Source organism: Pseudorasbora parva, chromosome 13 (genome assembly GCF_024679245.1).
Source record: "Pseudorasbora parva isolate DD20220531a chromosome 13, ASM2467924v1, whole genome shotgun sequence".
In the NCBI taxonomy this organism is placed as follows: Eukaryota; Metazoa; Chordata; class Actinopteri; order Cypriniformes; family Gobionidae; genus Pseudorasbora; species Pseudorasbora parva.
The window spans coordinates 39,010,328-39,033,159 of record NC_090184.1 but is presented as its reverse complement, the minus strand read 5'-3'; the positions used below and the strand labels follow the sequence as shown (position 1 = coordinate 39,033,159).

Below are 22,832 nucleotides of genomic sequence, written 5' to 3'. Positions count from 1 at the left end.
TGGAAACTCACCATAGACAGGGCTCAATTCGAGGGGCGGATAAATGGTTGTCTTTCAAACTCCCTCTGCACACGATAGGATAGCACTACAACCAAACAGAGCAATGAAGGTGAAGCAGAGCTTGTTGATAGATTAAACATTCACTGTATCCGGTCGGCTAAACTCCGAACACATCTTCCCTTTTTAAGAATGACTTCAGTGCCGTTCTTTGTTCTTTTCTCAGAGAAAAGCTTAACTCCAAGTCTTCCAGAATCGCAGTCAAAGCTGATTCGAAAGACCGCCGCCGCCGTTCGCCAGTTTCTGTGTTTACTAGAAGCACGCAAACGCAACTCGGCCGTCGTCATTATGGCCCCGCCCGCCGACTCTATACACAATGTGATTGGCCCGTCCAGATTGTGAGGAATACAGCTCAGAAGGGTATTGAGAGTTCCTAGACGACACTTGCGAGCAGATTAAATTTGCTGCCGCTAGGGTGCGTCTAGATTTCTAGGCTAAGTATGACTAATACTAGGTGTAAACAGGCTGTAGACTCTTAATTAGTTGCTGATGCAGTAATCATTAATTAATGTTTTAGTTCTTCATGAGTAGTACATTGACACGTGATTTTTCTGTGGATTAGTTAAGCATTAATTAATGCATATTAGAGCACCTGCACTTGAGAACAACTGCGTTAGTTATAAGTGAATGGTTCTTTAGTACGATTAAAAATTGACCATACTACTTAAAGCGGTCATATAATGGTACATGCACTTTTACAAGTTGATTATACAGGAATGCGTGTTGGTAGTGACTGTACAACCATCTTATAATGATAAAAATCCATCAAGTGTTTTTGTTTTTTTAAATCTCCTTATGTTTTCACCTGTCTGAAATCAAGCCGTTCGATGTGTGACGTCACACGATCGGACACCGCACCCACGACTCTTGATTGACAGCAGCGTTTCAGCTCAGACCCGCCCTGAGTGAGCGCAAGCTGTCCGCCATTGTGGATATGCTGGAGCAGAATGGCCTCTAAGCGATTGTGGTGTTCTGTTCTTTGGTGTAATAATAAACACAGCAGTCATTTTGATGTTGATATATCTGATATATCGAATTGATACGGTTTAACTTGCACAGATGTGTCCTGGGAGACTCGCTTTGTCAAAGTTTCCCCTGTTGTCAAAGCAACGCTTCACACTCAAAGCCCCCACAAAACAGAGGGGCGGGGTGAGCAAAGCTCATTAGCATAAAAGGGATATGCACAGAAACGGCTTGCTGAAAACAGAGCTGTTTATCACCAGGTTAAATGAGTGATTTCTTAGGGTGCTTTCACACCTACCTTGTTTGGACCGGATTTTCAGACTTTTCAGTTTGGTACGAACCAAAATTACAGGTGTGAAACCTCCCTCAGACCACGGTCTGGACCAAACAGACGAAATTTGGTCCGACGAAAAGAGGTAGTCTCGGTCCGGACCAAACTGAACAAAGGTTCTGTTCGTTTCTAGTGTGAAAGCATTTTCTGTATAGTTCGGACTTTCAGACCATTTACAGGAAGTTCTGGTGTAGGATTAGTGAAAAAACTCAGATTAAACTCACAGCACATGCAGTGATGGAGCGCAGCATTTTAAACAGAACCGCTCAGTCAGCTCGCGTGAACAGTGTGCTTTGCTTGACTATTTTCGAGCTTATTTTATATATATATATATATATATATATATATATATATATATATATATATATATATATATATATATATATATATATATATATATATATATATATATATATATATATATATATATATATATCTCATGTCATGTCTCATGTCCTATATGCTGAGTTTCGGTTTATTTATGAGATCGCTCCAGTTCATGTGCAACGCAAATGATCGCTCCGTCACAGTTTGTCTGCTATATTATTTATTAAAGCTTATTTATTAAATTCAGGCAAATGATGAAACATTTATTAAAATGAAGATACAATTTATACAAAGCTTTCTACAAAACAAAACTTAATGAAGTGGTCAAAATAATTTCTGATCCGATGTCTTTGACATATATTGCACATCTGTGCGCGTTTCATAATCAATATTGCCTAGATGAAATTTAAAAACAACATTATAATATTTAAACATAACTATAAAACAAAATACATTGTTTGACTAAAAAAGTAGCCTAGTCTTCTGCTCCTTTCCTGTCGGCGCCGATAATGCACAACGAGGACGTTCATTTGGTGGATTTGCCTCGAGTATACTTGGTGCTGCAGATAATAATGCAATAATAGTAACAGTTTTGGCAACGATATCCGTCTGTTCATTCATTCTTGTCAAAGTTAGCCGCTGAATTGACAACACACTGACGTCAGACGCACGTCCGCTAACAAACCAATCAATGTTAAGATGCAGCCCACATAGATATTGACGACAGGACGCCAGTGCGTCATGTAAAGTTATTTAGTGCGCTTGCATAATTGCAATGTGAAGGCAAACCAAAACTAACCAAATGCATGCAATGTATCAAAACACAAACTTTGGTTCGGACCTTGGTGCGGACTTTCAGGTGTGAAAACGCCCTTAGAATACTAAATAGAATTTTTTATTAAAGTATATTACAAAGTTTTAATTTAGACACTAAATAATCATATTAACTTGTACAAAAATGGCATTATATGACCCTTTTAAGTATTAGACTCCCAATCCTGCATGTATGATGAGTAAAACAGCTCTACATGACCTGTGTTATTGACCTCTGGGGCTGAAACAACACTTCGCATTTGTAAATGTATGGCTAGAGTTACTTTAGCAGCATATGGAGGCTTTGTTATTATTTGACGCCAGCCGTTGTTGCTCTACTTCTGATAGTCTGCCCTGTTATGCAATCATGGCTTGTACCTTTAAAAGGGCAAATGCTGTAATTGCTGTAACTATCAGGCTTTTAGTTTTAGTGCAATAAATGCCTGCAAACATTAAACAGACTATTCTGCTCTTATGTCTAGTGTAGGTTCACCGTTTGCCAGTTAAAGATATTTTGTATCACTAGATTCTGTAGCAATATCACTGGTGTCTTGTGTTCCAGAGAGCCTTTAATGCCACTATCATTGTGCGTCATTTAACAAAGAAAACCCACTCCGGGGAAGATGATGAAGGGAATCACTCCACAAGTATAGGTGAGGAGACGTAACATGTCTGTGATAACCTGCACATGATATTCAGGACAACAGTACAATATGATATTGCTTTTATACAACGGTCACAAGAACATAACAGTTACCAACATTTCTGACTACATATGAACTCCATTTAATAGCTAAAACAGTGTATGAGTCAACGGTTTACGTTCCATTTTGATAAAAGAATTTGCTACAATTGTACACAATTTTGATATTAATTTAAATGGATTGAAATGTTAAATTTCTTATGTCTCATACTTTCTGCTAAAATCTATTTGAATTTGATTCTAAAATGTGTTTCAGTTCAATCTGATGTTTTTCTATAATTTATTTTTTTCTGAGAGTCATTGAATTATTTCATTTCACTTTTTCTGTAGGGACCATTCAACCACCCACTGGCAGTAAACCAAGGCTCTGTTAAAAAAACAAAACACACAAAAAAAGATATTCACTAAATATGAAACCTGTGTCATTTACTCATCCTAATGTTGTTCCAAACTCTCATGATTTGGTCTCTTTCCTAGAACACAAAAGGAGAGGTTATGTCAACGGGCCGTGTGAACAATGAAAGAAGTGAACCATTCAAAACAGAAAAAAAAAAACCTCATTCAAATTTGGAATGCGAGAACCAAGTGTTTAGCATCATTGACAATAAACTTGTCTCAATTTGATATTTAGTTATATGCAAATGAGAATTAATGTTTGAGAGTTGAAGCGGAAATTCATTAAAGCATCTTAAAATTGTGAACAATTCATCCATGCACAATTCATTAATTTTTTTGGTAACACTTTCTAATAAGGTTTCATTTGTCAACATTGATTAAATACATGACCTATAATTTAAGAATTTTTCTACTGCATTTATTAATCTCAGTGAATGTTAATTTCAGCATTTACTAATAAAAAGCAAAAGTTGTATTTGTTAAAGGGATAGTTCACCCAAAAAATGAAAATTCTGTCATTTACTCACCCTCATGTTGTTCCAAACCTGTATGAGTTTCTTTGTTCTGCTGAACACAAAAGAAGATATTTGGAAGAATATTGGTAACAAAGCAGAGAGAGCAACCATTCACTCACCATAGTATTTTCCCCCCTACCATGGTAGTGAATGGTTGCTCTCTCTGCAGTCTGCTTGGCTACAAACATTCTTCCAAATATCTTCTTTTGTGTTAAGCAGAACAAAGAAACTCATACAGGTTTGGAACAACATGAGGACTCGCTCCCACTTTCAAAAACTTCTGTGTTCTATCAAACCGATGAGCGCGTTAGCACAATGGCCAGTCAGAGGAGTTTACGATTACAGCTCAACAGCGCTCAAAGCGTCACATTTTTAACATTTCAGTACTGATTTGGTATCTCGATCGGTACTTTTGACAACACTTACTACATGAACTCATCAACTTACAGTGTGCAAGTCTCCTCGCCTTCCATTGTCACTCGCTTGTTGCGGTCTCCTGTCCCCAAACTGCCAACTCGCGTGAGCAATGAGTCTAAGGAGGGGGGGGGCAGGGCAAACTATATTTTGAATTTGGACTGCAGTACCCATTTCAACCACTAGATGTCATTCTTACATACAGCACCTTTAAAGCTACACTGTTTAACTTTTTTTGTTTATTCTTAGCTAAAAACACTTAGTTCTTTCAAAAATATATGTGCTCATTAATGTATAATTTACTTCTTTCAAGTAATAAAGTATTCTCATACGTTTATAATATGCCATTGAAAATACATACGGGTGAGGGATTCGAATGCCGGTCGCCATGTTGCCCCTCCATCTTGAAAGTACATTAGCCAAAAAGGGACATACCCGTAAATTTAAGCTTCTCCTTTCGTGTTTTAAGACTCGATGGCACCGTGTTGAATGTGAAGAGGGGGATTGCCATGTTACTTGGACTAAATCAGCCACCGTAGGAGTTAAAACGAAATCGGAATTGAGAGGAACAGAAACTATTATTCACTGGCTGGTCATATACCTTTTCACCGCTAGATGGGGGAAAATATCACACAGTGTAGCTTTAAACTCCCTATTCTGGGACTGACGATTGTATTCTAGTGCGGTGTAAAAATTGCTGTCCAAATACTTTTACTAGTCTCTGTTAAAAAAAAAAAATACTACAGTTTAGATCGGGCCAGATATTTTTGTAATAATGGCTGATTTTCTGCATGCACTGGAACTGTCAAAAATTGGGGATATAAAAAAAAACAGCATGACAAATCAACAAATATCACGCAAATTATGATTTTAATTATTTCAAAGATGCATGTATTTAAAAATACATATTTGAAATACAAAATACTATTTTGTATTTTAAAGCCTTTGGTTAAAAATCTAATGTAATTTGTATTTAAATACATTTAAGATGAGTATTTTTGTATTTTCAAAATACTCAAAATACTTTGAGCCCGTCAACCTCTTTATCAGAAGCCAGCATCTACTAGGACTGACCAGCCCCTCCCCCCGACCCCCCAACATTCATTCACGTATAATTCTGTGAAACGACATATATATAATATATATATAATTGACTTTGTGTTATTGAGGTCTTGTTACTCAGTTCATAGTAATGGTGGTGATAAAATATAATAAAAGTTAAAAATGAGTTTTTGTGTAGTTTTTATTTTATTACAGGGCAGGGAAAGGGAATATAAAATGAAAACGAAAGTTTCTAAGCAGTTGCACACATCTAAATGTTTTTTGGCATTCGGAATAGGCCCAGATACCGGATACCAGCACTCAATTGCCAATTTCACATGTATTTGGTGTATTTTCAAAATACTGCATTTGTATTTAAATACATTTTTCCACACAGTATTTTGCATTTATATTTTAGATACATTTCCATGTATTTATGCCCATCTCTGCATGCTATACACTAAAAATTATTTAAAATAAAATAAATCTCAACTTAAATAAAATAAAATATTTAAATAAACTTGTTTTATTTCAGACAACACTTTGTTTAGTACTAAAAACAAAAATAATAATAAAAAAACTACACTTTTTAAAAAGAAACAATTGCAAAATTACTATAGGCTAAAACTTTATTGGAAAAATCTCTCATTCAAAATATTAACAACTATAATTGTATGTCAATGATACTAAAATAACACTGATTGACAATTGCTATTGTTTACTTGTTTCACAAGAGAAAAGAGCACTTTTTCTAAACCTTTCATAAGAGAAAAATCACAGGTTTGGAACAACATAAACATGACAATTTAGATTTCTGGGTCTGACCGCAGTGGTCACCGCGTTTGTCAGGATTGACAAAGACTCTAAAACACACCTGTGCTTTAAATGCGCCGCTGTCAGAGAGCCTTCTGTCAGAGCTACTGCCGCTACACTCCAGTGGGCTGCTACTGTAAAAATACCCTCAGTGGAGAACAGCTCCTTCACAACCCGTGTTTTCATAAGTGTTCTGCTCCCCGTCTACTTGTATTTGACGCATAACAGCATGCTGCTATTTGACAGAACCCAATATTTAGTCATGTAGTACTGTCTGTCAGCTGTAAGTACTGTCACTTGAAACTGTATCAGTGCATTACAAGAACAAATATGGCATAGATTAGGATTTTACAATGGATAAATGAAGTCAAATTAATTGTTGTCTTGTATCTCTGCTCTCATTACACCATGGAATAAACGAACCGATCTGAGTGTCGTGTTGTGAATCTGTCACAGGGATGATATACAGTGAAAAATATGGAGCCAAAAGAAAAGATTTAAATTTTGAACGCACGCCATCAATTGCCATTCCCTTCGTAAGCAATCTTACAAAAGCACACAGCCCATAAATTAAGAACAACAAGAGTGTATCTCCACCACTGACTGTAATGATAGGCTGATCAGACAGATACGCTGCCCCCTCTAATTCATGGAAAGAGCTCTACATGCACGGACCAGCGTCAAATGAATGAAACCTGTCCCAAGCTTATAATTCAATCAATTCTGTTTACAAAAAAAAACATGATGGGGCAAGCCACATGAGCTCATGATCTAAATATAAACTGGGGTGATTATGATTTTGGATAAAAGAAAACAACAAATACGATACGACTATGTAAAAAAATTAAGTAGTTTGAGCCAAGTCACTTTATTCCATATGCTATCTTAAGTTATTCACTAATACCATCTGTTCGTATTTAAAATGTAATTTAAATGGAATAAAATTAACATATATATATATATATATATATATATATATATATATATATATATATATATATATATATATATATATATACACACACACACACACAAATAGCGTCTGGTTCACTATCTTTGTGGGGACTCTCCATAGACGTAATGGTTTTTATACTGTACAAACCGTATTTTTTTTTATCCCCCTACACTGCGCCTGCCCCTAAACCTACCCATCACAGGAAACATTCTGCATTTTTACTTTCTTAAAAGAACTCATCCTGTATGATTTATAAGCCTTTTGAAAAGTGGGGACCGCTGAATGGTGATCTCAGTGTAGGTGATCTCAGGTTTTACTATCCTTATGGGGACATTTGGTCCCCACAATGTAATATAAACAAGGGCACACACACACACACACACGAAATGTGAAATTAAATATGAAATTAAATGTACACCTGCCTGTCTCTATATATCTAGTAATATTTGAACAAGCAGTAAGACTTTAATCCAGTAGGGGGCACTTTAGGTCTCTTTTTAGCAGTGATGTAAACCATTTCCAAACATCAGTAATTGCACCTTTTTAATGATTACCATTTCATGTGTATTTTAATTAGTAACCTAATTATTTAAACTAGGCACTTGATTTCATGATCACCTTTTGTTGCCCTTTGATTTAATAGCAAGGACCATTTCTTTTTCCATAAAAATAACTTAATAAAATGTCTTGTTTAAATCTAAATTAATTTCTACACCTTCTCTCAAAATGTGAAGCACAACAGATATGTATACAGTAATGGCGGTCACAAAATGATTGGCCTGTGCCTATGTAATGATAATGACATTTGGCAAAGAAGCTTAAGCCTGCCCTAATTATCAGATGAATGGAGAGTGATTAGAGATTTATGTTTTATTGATGTTAAATAGGATCATTCACTCAGCATGATTCACTACACGGCTCAAACAGACACCAAAACAACCAGACCACACTCTAAGAATATAAAATGGTCAACCTCGGCACACCAAAGCGTTGCAGGGGAGGAAACAGAAGGCCATTTGCACTGAGAGTTATCCATCCTTATCCTAAACTAATGAGACAGACTCCTGAAAGCTTTTCACTGTACATAAAAACTGAGGGGAAAAAATGTCCTAGTGACCTGGAGACTTTTAGCAGCTGTAGTCTGAGTCCAGGGGGAGTGCACAAATATGTTTCATCACACTTTTTTTTTGCACAGTGCAAATGGTTTTATGAAATTAAAGCGCTACAACAACAACAACATTCTGCTGCTATCGTAAGATAGCAGCTTTAATAAAACAGCTATTGTTAGAGCATTAAATATCCTGAAGTATTGCTGTTTCTAAGGAACCATGAGAAAGCAATTTAAAGCACCGCAGGCAATTACATATTAAACAATCTCAGAATGGTCTGCCAGTTAAGACGTGTTGTCAGGATGTTCCAAGGCAAAGAATGCAAGTAAGCACTCTGATTGGTCAGCGGAAATGTTCTGCTGGCCAATCAGAAAGCAGCGTCCACAGAAGAGTGATTTGAAAGTGCATGTATACCACCAGAACAGCCACAGCTAATGCAGTGAATAAATATCTAATGGAGAGGTTTTTAATCAGATGTGGAAAGACCCACCTCGAGTAATGCACAGCTTGACCTGGATTACCGCTAACAGCTCCAGACACCTGAACTGTCTAGTCCACTTAACTGCGGTTGAAAGGTCATACCAGCGCTGCCTGCCTTCCCAGCACGTGTGTATGTGGTCTGTGCCTACGTCTGCCTGTGAATCACACACCCTGGGGTGTTTTCCCAAATCTACAAGAAAAAGACAAACAACGAATTACAGTCTCATTCTTAGGAAAGTCTAGAGCCAGAAAATCAAAGCCAGCATTGTTCAACTCTGGAAAGGGGAATGGAAAATGTAATTTTGAATGCATTTATTTTATTTAGTTATTTATTTTAGAAATTAAGTTCCTGTGCATCATATGTCAAACTTTCTCTTGCAGTATTTCAACCCGTTTTATTTAGTTATATGGTTGAATAACACTGATTATCTCTTCATCACGGCACCTGTTAATGTGTGGGATATATTAGGCAGTTAGTGAACATTTTGTCCTCAAAGTTGATGTGTTAGAAGCAGGAAAAATGGGCAAGAGTAAGGATTTGAGTGAGTTTAACAAGGTTTAACCAAATTGTGATGGCTAGACGACTGGGTCAGAGCATTTCCAAAACTGCAGCTCTTGTGGGGTGTTCCTGGTCTGCAGTGGTCAGTATCTATCAAAAGCGGTCCAAGGAAGGAACAGTGGTGAACCGACGACAAGGTCAGGGGCAGTGCATGTGGTCCAATCAAACAGACAAGTTACTGTTACTGTGTAAGAAGTTAATGCTGGTTTTGATAGAAAGGTCCCAGAATACACAGTGCATCGCAGTTTGTAATGTATGCGGCTGCATAGCTGCAAACCAGTCAGAGTTCCCATGACCCCTTTCTACCACCAAAAGCACCTACATTGGGCAAGTGAGCAATGGGAGAAGGTGGCTTGTGATAATGAATCCCGTTTCCTTTTACATCATGTGCATGGACGGATGGGTGCGCGCCACTTACCTGGGGAACACTGGCACCAGGATGCACTATGGGAAGAAGGCAGTGTGAAGCTTTAGGCAGTGTGAAGCTTTGGGCAATGTTCTGCTGGGAAACCTTGGGTCCTGCCATCCATGTGGATGTTACTTTGACACGTACCACCTTCTAAGCATTGTTGCAAACCATGTACACCCTTTAATGGAAACGGTACTCCCTGGTGGCTGTGGCCTCTTTCAGCAGGATAATGCGCCCTGTCAATTTATCAGTTTAATTAAAACAGGTAAAGATCACAACGTTTTTTTATATGTCACAACCAGAATAGCCTCCTCCTCTTTTAATACAAAGAGATGTTCATATAAACAAAATAAATGTTTTAAATTAAAATTCAAAATGAACTTCCATGGTCGCTCTAGAACCAAACCACACTGTCCCAGACACTTAACCCAAAGCTGAGGTCTTAAAACACGACCATCACACCCTTCAGGTACAAGAACATGAGTGCATGTTGGAGAATATTCCATCTTGTTAACAGAGCTGTGTTTACCGCCTACTTGGCTTATTTCCATACCACAATCTGCTACCCATCTGGCATAACTCATTTTAATTAAGATGGTGATTTTCCTAAAAAACACACAAAAAAGAGCAAAAAGAAAAGTTGGGGGGGTCTTAGTTGCATGAATATCCAGTTTCTGGTCGTGCGATGACAATGGAAAGCGCAGTTACGCTGAGCTGTGTTTGAGAACACCTGCCACTGTCCATCTCCATGACTGGTTCCAGCAGGCCACGGCGCACCGCTAGTCGACTCTGACAGCCTGCCGTAGCTACTATAATGCTTCAGTGCCCAGCAATAGAGCCAGATGTTTCTAACATGACAGAGCCAATGGAAAAATCCATTAATGCTTGAAAAGAAATAGAAATAGGAGAAATAGCTCTTGGTCTTGCTGTTGCTGAAATCGCAGATCAGAGGGTCTCCGAGATGGTGCTCAGGTAATCTGTCTGGAGTGGCCACTTTCGCTCACTTTTGTTGATGACAATCCTCACTTCACTTATTCTAGAGTTGGGGAGAGTGTGAAAACACATGTTGACTTGACCGAATGTACCCGTGTCCTGACAAAATACAGAATCATCTAATGCATCACCAAATTGCAAAATCTTTTCAGAGATTGTCCTTTATCACTACAGAGGATGAAAGCCTCATGAATGCTTTCACCAGGATCACAAATGACACAGGAACTCTTTCTGTCTAGAATAAAACAGCAGAAAGTTACTAAATCTTTAGTTCATTGAACATCAGAGTTCCAAACCGAGTCTGCTTGAAAAGGTGGTTCATATGCAGTGAGGCGAATGAAAAATTAAATGAATACTGATGACGAAAACGCAAATGTTAAACTGAACACACTGATTTTACGAAGATGTAAATAAACATTATTGGAGTACATTTTACAAGAAAATATAATTTCATTATTTCTTCAAAATGTCATGTTTAATTCAGTTTTACTTGCCATTTCTTTGCAATTATTTATGAAATTCACAAGCAATTTCTGATTGAAAATTGCTTCAAAGAAAATCCAAAATATTTTTTTCAGTAAAGTCACATGCCGTGTAGCCAAGTACGGTGTCCCATATTCGAAATTTGTGCCCTGCATTTCACCCATCCAAGTGCACACACAGCAGTGAGTATATTGAACACACATCGTGTCCACAGTGTGTAAACAACCAGCCAATAATGGTAAAAATCTACCCAATACTTTTTTTTATAATACCCATCGATCATTATCAACCTCTCAAAACATGACAGTTGATGATCCGGCCTTTAAGCATAGACACAGCCCTGAGTGAGAAGCACAGAATCCGCCACTTCTGTTCACTCGCTGTATAAACTAACTAGAGTATTATAATGTCTTCCTCAAAAACATTACAAATGTTCTGTCCTTTTTCGCATGACAGCTTCACCAATAATGGTCAGTACAACGCTGGACTTGCGAAAAAGTTGTTTCCGAAGGATGGGTAAAAAGCTGTAACATTACGGCTAGTACATATGGCTAAAGTTACCATAGTCTCTTTCTGTATTCACAGAGACCAGAGCTGTGCTGTTAGTTTCATCTCGAAAAGGCTCACCGTCGGTGTAATTCATAAACTCACATTTATGCATTGTATAATTGGGTGATAGAACTTTTTTTTTATGTTCCCACACAAGCACCTACACAATAATTTAAAGATTAACATGATGGCACATGCTAGTAGATATAACTAACGTTATATAAATGTATCCACTAACCATCCAGAAATGCCCAGGTGCAGTCTAACACCTCTTCTTGAGACTCTCATCTGTCCGACTTCGGTTCAAACATGTAAGGCTGCACTCCACAACTGGTTATTTCTGACATTTTATCTGAGTGAGATTGGTTGTTGTTGTTGACGTTGTAGCCAAAGCTCTTATAAATGATCTAGTTGGTATATTGAGCTGAAACTTCACAGACACATTCTAGGGCACCATCACATCTTGTGAAAAGGGGCATAATATGTCCCCTTTAAATAAATTGAAAAGTGTACTGTCCAATGTAGTAACAGAGGATGTTTGCTGTCATAATTCTGAAAAAGTAGCAGCTGTTCTGAGTTCAAGCCCAACTGAACCGTGCTCTGTCTGGCACACCTCTTCCAAGAGGGCCAGGGACGGTTAAACTAACCGCGCTCTGGTGCAGTGCAAAACGATCACACTAGTCAAACGAACCAGACTTTGTTGGTCAAACATGCTCGGGCACGGTTCAGGTCACCCATTATGAGTACACCCACATTTTTCACAGCTCATACTGACTGGGTTTTTTTTGTCTATTGAAATTTTATCCGCAAAACAATAAAAAAAACACATTACATAACTAGGGCTGGGCGATATGTAAAAAAAAATGTATATCTCGATATTGTCAAAATGTATGGCACTCGATATATATCTTAATATGTTTGCAATTGCTTTTAAATAATAAAAAAACATGATTTTCTTTTGGCCCCATTAAAACAACAAAAACTACTTAGATTAAATTAAATACAAAATATTGACATTATGTGAACAGGTTGGAATGACCAAAATCTTATTTCATGATAGGAGTAATTTAAAAAAAATGTTTTATTTCCTTTCATAATTACAATATAGATATTTAATTTTATCTGTTTTTAAAAATCAGCAAAACGTGCAAATTATAAACAATATGACAAAAACAGTGCTTTATTTTTCAGCTACCTTAAAGGCCCATTGAAGTGCTTTAGTAAATGTGTGTAAACAACTAACCGATTTCAGCCGCAGCTTCAGCAGAGTAGGGGGCGGGCTTTAGATTCTAGAGAGCATTTTGATTGGACAGAAGATTTGACGAGAAAGTCTGCGATGATGTCACCAAAATCTGAGATTCGTTTTAGCGGAAGTGGGAGACTGTACATTTTGAATGCTTATATCTCCTAAATGCAAATTTTGTCATAGTGTTGGAACATACCAGCTTATTCATTACTTTAAGGCTAATACAGTCATACTAAAAGCTAAAAAACTTAAATTTTGATTTCAGTGGACCTTTAAGTCTATATAGCAGTCAAGAAATATATGCACGGACCAGAAAGAAAGATATATGTATAAAAATCTAAGACTATATTTATAGTCTTCACTCTAAGAATTAACAAACTATACACTGATTCTTAATAAATATATTAAAGTTATTTAGCCAAGCATGGGGTGGTTTTCTATTGTTGTTTGATTAACATTAATCACACAGAATATCAGGTCCCGGTTTAAGGGATACTTCAGCGCTTTTTCATGTTAAACTATGTCATTTCCTTAACTCAAACGAGTTGATACATACCTCTCTCGTCTCAGTGTGTGCTCTTAATCTCTCTGACGCGCGGTGATGATCTGATAGCATTTCATTCACTATGGTACCAAACAGAGATCAAGTCAGAAGTGACCAAACACCTCCACGTTTTCTCATTTAAATACAGTTACACGAATAGTTGAACGATCAAGTATGGTGACATCAAATAAAACGTGGTGCTTTTCTAAGCGGATTAAAAAGGAGAACTATAATGAATGGCGGAATAGCACTTCTGAGAGTACTTCGACTCGGCGCAGTAAAAAGTCCCGGCTGAAACATCCTCCTGAAACATTTCTGTCAATGTAGGGGAGGGGAGATGTGAGGGAGGATGTTTTAGCCGGGAATTTTACGGTGTTTACCTTCGTTGCTCTGGTTGGTTGTAGCGCTATCCTATCGCGTGCAGAGGGAGTTTGAAAGACAACCGTTTATCCGCCCCTCGAATTGAGCCCTGTCAATGGTGAGTTCCCAGACCAAACATCTTGATGTGGGTCTGGCTTGTCAGGCTACTCAGAAGTGCTATTCCGCCATTCATTATAGTTCTCCTTTTTAATCCACTTAGAAATGCGCCACGTTTTATTTTATGTCACCATACTTGATCGTTCAACTATTCGTGTAACTGTATTTAAATGGGAAAACATGGAGGTGTTTGGTCGTTTCTAACTTGATCTCTGTTTGGTACCATAGTGAATGAACTGGGCTTAGTGGGCTAAGCTAAATGCTATCAGATCGTCACCTCGCGTCAGAGAGCTTAAGAGCACACACTGAGACGAGAGAGGGATGTATCAACTCTTCTGGTTCCAGTGTTTTGTGAACGGTGGAAGCAGACCGCTGCACTACCTGCGTTATCTGGTAATGTTCTTTGAGAAAGTATGCTTGAATTTGAAATATTCGATATTCAAAATATTTTCAAATTTTACATCGTCTGCAAAATTATTGCAATATTATCGCTAATATTCAATATATCGGTCAGTCCTATACATAACAGTACAGCCCACTGAAGAGAAAATGCCAACCCTAACTCAAATGCATCTTTACTGAATAAATATATTAATTATTTTATTGATGCAGTGTACATCAATAAAACAGGTGCTAGGATTTTTCTCTGACAGTATGCACTGTAAACACTTAAGTGTAGAGGGAGTGGCACCCTTTTTTAGCCAATCAGAGATGTTCTCTGTCTCCGTATGGCTGAAGTGGTTGACATTACTCATAGGCCCATAGGGTTTGAGGTAACCACCAAAAACAAAAGCATGAGTAAAACACAAGCGGCAACCTCCCGCAGATTCTCTTGAGGCCAATACGGAAGTAACTTTAAACTGCAATTCATCGACTGGCCACTAGGGATTCAGAAGGGAGCAGAATCTCATTGAGCCCCATGTTAAAATGCCCAATTTTACAGCAGAAAGAAACATGTTTACAGCCTGGTACAAATTGTGGTTTTGGTCTATACGGCTATTTTGCCCTCCATGACAACTGTGAGGGGGGTGACAAACATTCGTTTACATTATATAAAGCTATACAGTTCTGCATAATTAAGGGCGTGGCCACTGAGTGGCAGGTAGATAGCCATTTATCAGCCGTCTGTTAGTCATTGCGTCACCTAAGCCCCGCCCACATTCTGCCTCTTTGCCGATTTTCTGTTTTCCGGTTGTGATGCACGATAATGCGTTGCCAAGATGGCGACGGCCAGCTCATCTTTACTTTAAGCTTTAGATATGCACTTCAGAATTTTATGGGTGACGTCACGAACACTACATCCATATTTTTTTCCAGTCTATGCTAAAACAATGCTGCATTGCATATCAGTTTGAACATCCAGGTATATCCTGGTATTTTATGTAAATTTGGTTGCATTTAAAACCATTTATCCAAAATAATGCAAAAAAATATGTAAACATCCAAATGTGGAACTCACATTAGACCAAGCATTCAAAGCCAATGTGAAATCATTTTTGCATGTAGAAAACCAGAAAAACAACATGAAGTTAAAGACTCAACAACGAACTGAAAACATTAGCAAAAAACAATAAGAGCTCAGCGTGTTCGTCTGATATTCTGACAGAGTAGCTACTGCAGTGCTCAAGGCGAGCAGCATGTGTTCGGCGTTTAACACTCGCGATCTAAAGATTTAACACTAAAATAGAGAAACTACACTGCCTGACTCCTTTAAAACAACAGAGCCGACCGTAAAAAGCACATCTAACCACAACGGCAGAAAACAGCTCAAGTTTTGATTTTCACTCGCACCTCAACACAAGCCGCACGATTTGAATTAACACAATCAAATGAAACCGTGCCGCCCCGTTCACAAAATAAATGCAGGAATGAATAATAAAACGAAGTCTGAGAAAAGGAAAACAGCCCTTCTTACAGCAGCTATAATAATAAGTGGGCTAGCGCGCAGCAGAGTTGAGTTTTCACCGCTTTCCATCTTCGCTGTCCTGCCAAAACCTCTTATCTGCCCAAAACAGCCCCTTCGCTCTGGCAGAGCTTTAGCAGTTCAAATCGGGGCTAATGTCTTCCTTTTTGTATGCGAGTCCGATCACATCGCACGGATGAAGTGATTATGGAAATGTCGGGGAGGTGCTGGAAACAGCTTTTGGGGGAGATGTGAAGAGAGCTGACATTGAGTCGCCAGCGTGGAGAGAGGAGAGCAGGGCCATTGTGTCTTCGAGTTAGGATGATAAAGGACGTTTTGTGTGTGCGGACTGTTTTCATATTGAGGGAGACATACTACCGTGATTCTCTATTGTGAGGCGAGACAGGAGAAAGGAACTGGGTCTTTCACTACCCATTTATTGATCAGGTCCATTCAAAGCCTTGTGTCCATCAAACAGTGTGCCTGTATGTTTCCCTTTTGCGATGCGCAATCAATGCACTTATGTAGCCAAGCATGTGATTGACATTAGTAAATGGCAGTTTAGTGATACGAACAAATATATCGACTGCTTTAATTAACCAGCACGATTGTATCACAATTTCATGTAACAAATTAAGTATCTGTCATCATTTACTCACCATTGTGCCTTTATATTAAAGGGATAGATAGTTCACCCTAAAATCATTTATTTACTCACCCCGAATTTCTCTCTTTTGCTGAACATGGAAGAAGATTTTTAAAGAATATGGGGTAACCAAACAGATGATGGGCCACTGACTTCCGCAGTGTTGTATTCTATGGAAGTCGGTGGGGCCCATTAAATGTTTGGTCACATATATTCTTCAAAATATATTTTGTGTTCAGCAGAAGGAGGACATTCATAATGGTTTGGAACAACTTAAGAGTGAGTTAATGATGAAAGATACTTAATCTGTTCCATTAAATAGTTAGACAATCATGCTGGTTAATTAAAGCAGTCCATTTGTGGGTGAACTATTTCTTGAGTTTCCTTGAGGGTGAACCTATTAGTTTATAAGCACATCAAATGGAATAATTGAACATGATAGGGCTTGCTAAAATCACATTTCTTCTAACATATTTGACATGCAAAGACGATGCATTTCTGATTTTGACCATCAGGCCAACCTTCAAAGCAGATGTGATGCAGAACACTGACGAAACACACTGAGATGCAGTTTGAAATGAGCTTTTCATGAATAATCAGCATCATTATTTCACATTTCGCAGTAAGATATTCAGACTGAAAATTATGATGAATTTGCCCGATGTTATCCTAATTGCTTGAGGTTTTGGGGGAATGGCTTTCAAAATGAAGGATTAGGAAAATGCAATTTCGGAAAGCTCACCAGTGTGACATGATGTACGTAAGAGGGCTGCGGATATAAATGAGTCACATGGGCGACGTGGAACATCAGCACAAAGCCGCTGGTCTAGTTCTGAGTCTCGCTTTATTCACAATATGACCCATATTTAATCCTAGTGCAAAAGGTCAGTGCTGAGCATATGTTTGAAATACAACCAGAGGGTGCAATGGTTGAGGTCATACAGTAATAAACAGCGAATGCTGTTCTGCTATTTATTTCTTTGACTCATTTTTACTCATTACTCATTTGATTTGGTTAAAGGGATTGGGGCCATATTTTAAAAACATTTTGTGCCACCATATTTCTAGCCCTAAATGGACAAAATTCTCTACTGAGCTACTCTCTGCTTTCACAGAAAACGTCATCTTTGTGTCGGCCACATAGCTTCTCTTTGCGCTTTGAAAGGTAGGGTGAGCGATTGCAATTCGCAGAAGCCGCTAAAATTTACACAGTGAACCTTTAAAGGTCCCGTTCTTCGCGATTCCATCTTTCAAACGTTAGTTAGTGTGTAATGTTGCTGTTAGAGCATAAATAATACCTGTAAAATTATAAAGCTCAAAGTTCAATGCCAAGCAAGATATTTTATTTAACAGAAGTTCCCTTTCAAAGCCTACAGCGAACGGCCGGTTTGGACTACAGCCCTGCACTTCCTGCTTTAATGACGTCACTAGAACCGTTTGTTGACTAACCCTCCGCCCACAAGAACACGCAAAATAGGGGGCGTGGTCTTGTTGCTCTCCCACGTGGAGAAGAGCGCGCATTCAGCGCTTGCATCTCCCCGTTATGGTAAGAGGCGGGACCTTTCCGGGCAAAGTGCGCTAAGCTGCTGTCCAATCACAACACGGGAAGCGCTTGCCAAAACAGAACTCGTTACGTGTTTCTGAAGGAGGGACTTCATAGAACAAGGAAATCATCAGGCCGTTTTTAGGACAGAGGAAACAGCGGTATACAGATAAGTAAACTGTGTGAAAAATACTGTTTTTTTACACACGAAACATGAACTCATGTTATATTGCACACTGTAAACATAATCAAAGCTTCGAAAACACGCGAAGAACGGGACCTTTAAGTAATTCAAAACATCCATCCTCATTCACATTCTTTGCACGAAAAAGAGCAGCATGAACATTCTCCTTAACATCTCCTTTTAAGTCACAGTTTGAAACAACAGCGTGATTTTAATTTTTGAGGTAACTAACTCCTAAATAACATTTCCTGATAAGGTATTGGTTCAGAAAAAAAAAAATTCTCTCTCTTTCTCTACAGAGGACTAACAGAAAAGACCCATCTCTACTAAAGATTCTTTGCATTAAAGATCTTCTTAGAGCAAAGACTTGTTTGAAATTAATCCACGCCAAAGACTTTACAAATCGATACGCTCTGGACGAATGAGCATTAGAGTTACATAATGAAAAACTGACAATGATTGACGTGTTTCGTCATAGCCTAGTATAAGCCAGCTGAGATCAAACAGGAGGATTGTGCCTGTCAAAGCACATTTCAGTCGTTAGGTTATTAATCATGCAAAATTTTCCAATCACAAAAGACGCTCAGTAGACAGTGCCGTCTTCCTCTCTCTCCGACAAATCCAGAGAGTATTAATGCTTTTAAAGGAACAAAAATGGATTGCGCTCTCAAATCAATGTTCAAGTGACAAATGAAACCCCAGAAAATATGAAAAGAGGAATGGAAAAGAAAAAAAAGGAGAGGGAAGCGAGTGAAAAACTGTAGCTGGGAAGAACTGTGAAACCGTGACCTATTCAAAGGGATAATTTGCAAAGATCTGTCATGTCTTGATGGAAAAGCTAAGCACATTAATTTAAGACGCCCCTATTTTTTTCTTGCTGTGGTTTAAGGAGAGAGAGAGAGAGTCGGGAAGAGAGGGTGAGACAGAGAGCGAGACTCAGAGTAGGGGATTTGCCATAGTCAGGGATTACGCGCGAGAGCCTTTGATGGTTTCAATTATTACCCAGAGTTTGCACACTCAGAGGAGGGCGACATCAAAGGGTGTGGGCGATTAGCACACTCTGAACTTCGAGGCGGACGGGAGCTAATCTTTAAGGTGACACCAAACATATTGTTGGAGCTCCGATCCAGATTCAGACGTGTCAGAATGCCGCTACTAGGTTAATTAGGCCTGCGACCTTTGGCGGTGACGGCTGGCACCCTGAAGTGGTCTCGGCAGACACACCTTGATCCAATGAGCTCCGGGTCCCTCACAGGGCGGAGACTCGTATGTAAACACGGATGAGCTGCTGCTAGAAATGTAAGGAGATTTCGCATACACAAAGGCAGGTAGGGCAAGAGAAGGTGCTGGCCAATAGATGAAAAAGATGAAAAATTAGAATCAAACAGCAGCCTGGATTTTTCTGATTCAGCACATAATCATGACGGTTGTCCTGGCGTCAACCGTAAAATGACGGGACATTAAATGGCCACATATGAAGAGAGCTGTTCAGTTATGATTACAATTGTCTCGTTTTACAACATAAATGACACACAGACATATTAAATGTCAATTATGAAACTTCTGTTGGTAGTACATAATTAATTTTTAATGCACACACAAATCGTTGTAGTAGTAGTCCTAATTTAGAAAGTTTTTAGCAACGGTTTTAAGATGCATACTACAAAATAATTTAGTAAAGTTCCCCAGGCTCAATTTTTTTATTTTGTAAATTTTTTTTGTAAAACATTAATAGTGATGAAAGCCAAAATATAAAATGTCACAGATGCATATACTGACTAATACTATTAATTAATATTATTATTATTATTATTATTATTATTATTATGAATTAACTAATAATATTTTGCAGGGGGGTCAAAATGACAATTTTCATCTGAGATTTGGAGCCAATTTACAATGGGTGTAAAAATGCCTTTAGAAAGATGGGAGCACTTGTGTTTTTGCCTCAAGTTTGCATGATTGTAACTCAAGAAGTATTAAAAATACCCTTTTAGATTCTGGTTATTATCAAGCTTTCGTTTTGGTGTTTTCATTTTAAAGGCCATTGATAGTTCAATCCCAATACGGCACCATGAGTAAATTGGTCAATTTCAGTGGTCAAAAACCAAATGTGGGTCACTTTGCATACACCTGATACTACTATTTTTCTTTTGTCGGGCCAATCACATCATGTAGAGTCGGTGGGCGGGGCCATAATGACGACGGCCGAGTTGCGTTTGCGTGCTTCTAATAAAAACAGAAACTGGCGAACGGCGGCGGTCTTTCGAATCAGCTTTGACCGCGACTCTGGAAGACTTGGAGTTAAGCTTTTCTCTGAGAAAAGAACAAAGAGCGGCACTGAAGTCATTCTTAAAAAGGGAAGATGTGTTCGGAGTTTTGCCGACCGGATACGGTGAAAGTTTAATCTATCAACGAGCTCCGTTTCACCTTCTTTGTTCTGGTTGGTGTAGCGCTATCCTATCGCGTGCAGAGGGAGTTTTAAAGACAACCGTTTATCCGCCCCTCGGATTGAGCCCTGTCTATGGTTAGTTTCCAGACCAAACATCTTGATGTGGGTCTGGCTTGTCAGGCTAATGAATCAGCGTATTGATTCATGATTCGGATCGCCAATTTCCGTGATTTCAGCAGTTTGACACGCGATCGAAATCATGAATCAAAACGCTGATTCCGTTCTAATCTTTATGGACTTCATTGATGATGTTTTTATTACCTTTCTGGACATGGACAGTATCGTGTGCATTCACTTTCAATGAAGGAACAGAAATATCGGACTAAATATAAACTGTGTTCTGAAGATGAATGGAGGTCTTACGAGTGTGGACGACATTAGGGTAAGTCATTAAAGACATAAATTTCATTTTTTGGTGAACTAGCCCTTTAAGGCCTTATATACTTCAGTGCCATAGATATTAAGACCCCAATGCAATTCCATGTCCAATTGGTAAATTTGACCCATTCTGAATGGTCAAGAACCAAATGTAGGTCACGTTTTATTGTGTTTAAAGAAGAACAAAAACACTACAAATCATGTTTCCCTCTATCAATACAACACACCTCCCTGAGTGCCAAAAACAAAACAAAAAAATCCAAAGTTAAAAGTCTTTAATTAAAGATGTGTTAAAGATATCTTTGATAATTGTCATTTTGACCCCCTTCTACAAAATAGTGGATTACTTAGTGACATTTACATATATTTACAATATGAATATGTGACATTTAATATTTTGTCTTTCATCACTTTTTATGTTTGCCTTTCTACAGAAAAAATATTTACAAAATCAAACATTTGAGCCATGGACCTTTGGTTGAGTTAACACGGAATGAGTAATGTGAGTAATTTATTTTGTAGAGCTAAATAAAAAATAAAAAAATCTCACAAATCGAAATCTTAAAACCGCCAATTGTTTTCTGGATTGTAGTGCCATGAGTCATGGTTTTATTTTTTTATAATTATATGGAATAAATGCAATGGATAATGACAGGCTTGTCATCAATTATTCACCCTCATATCATTCCAGCCCTATTACATTCTTTCTTCAATGAAATGGAAGATGTTAAGGCAGAAGGTCCAAGCTTCTGTTTTCCATATAATGAAATTGATGGTGATTCATTCTAGGATCAGCTCATGCTTCCTAAAAGTCTAAAAAGGTCAAAAAACACAATTTGAAGTCCACACAGGATATACAGGCATGAATTCACTTCATTTAAAACAACAATGCCAAGCCAACACAGAATACCATTTTTGGATTGTTAATTGAAGCTTACTTATGTAGAGCAGAGAGAGACTGAGTGAGCATGAGATTACCTTCATTTGATTTAGATATAGCATTTTCCCTCAGTTTGAATGTCAAAAAACCAGTTTGAATGTCGGCTGTTACCGTGGTGTCCTTTTATCAATTAAAAGGTTTTTCCCATGTAGCCTACTGATAATGAGTATGTTTACATGTGCACCAATAATGTGACGATTTATCGGCCTAACGTTACATGAGCAGAAATCTTCACTCCATTTTACATGCAATTTTAATTATTCGTTAGTATAGTTATAGGCCACCACCCTCAGATAGGCATTCAGTATGTTACCGCGCATTGTTTTAATCTACTCGCATCAAATTCACAATACTTAAATTAACTTACTTGATATTATTCGGCGCCTTGATGAACATGCCGGGTTGGCCTGCTGCCGTCGTGTTCTTTGCGCCGTTTAGATAAAGATACGGAGCACAGACTGCGCAGCGAGTTGTGTTGACAGAGTTTGGTGATTTGGAGAAGGGAAAACTTCTGAATAATGTCACGAACGAAGTTCATTCAAGAAGTTGTTTATGAATGTCCATTCATGAAGTTGTTTATGAAGCTTGTTTACATAGACTAACTGTTAA

The 22,832-nt window shown here is 38.2% G+C and overlaps 1 protein-coding gene and 1 long non-coding RNA gene across 2 annotated transcripts in view; one reads left to right on the top strand and one right to left on the bottom strand.

Annotated features, from left to right (window-relative positions):
* Window positions 1-4,101, top strand: part of pnck (pregnancy up-regulated nonubiquitous CaM kinase) — a 12,547-nt gene extending 8,446 nt beyond the window's left edge. The window contains exons 11-12 of the mRNA XM_067412757.1: window positions 3,054-3,144; window positions 3,525-4,101. Coding sequence (XP_067268858.1) covers window positions 3,054-3,144; window positions 3,525-3,568 — 135 coding nt within the window. The 3' untranslated portion in view covers window positions 3,569-4,101. The remainder of the gene's footprint in view (window positions 1-3,053; window positions 3,145-3,524) is intronic.
* Window positions 1-22,832, bottom strand: part of LOC137038289 (uncharacterized) — a 26,521-nt gene extending 3,689 nt beyond the window's left edge. Inside the window, exons 1-2 of the long non-coding RNA XR_010897447.1 lie at window positions 22,591-22,832; window positions 8,928-9,107 (exon numbers count right to left, since the gene is read on the bottom strand). This is a non-coding gene — a long non-coding RNA (uncharacterized lncRNA). The remainder of the gene's footprint in view (window positions 1-8,927; window positions 9,108-22,590) is intronic.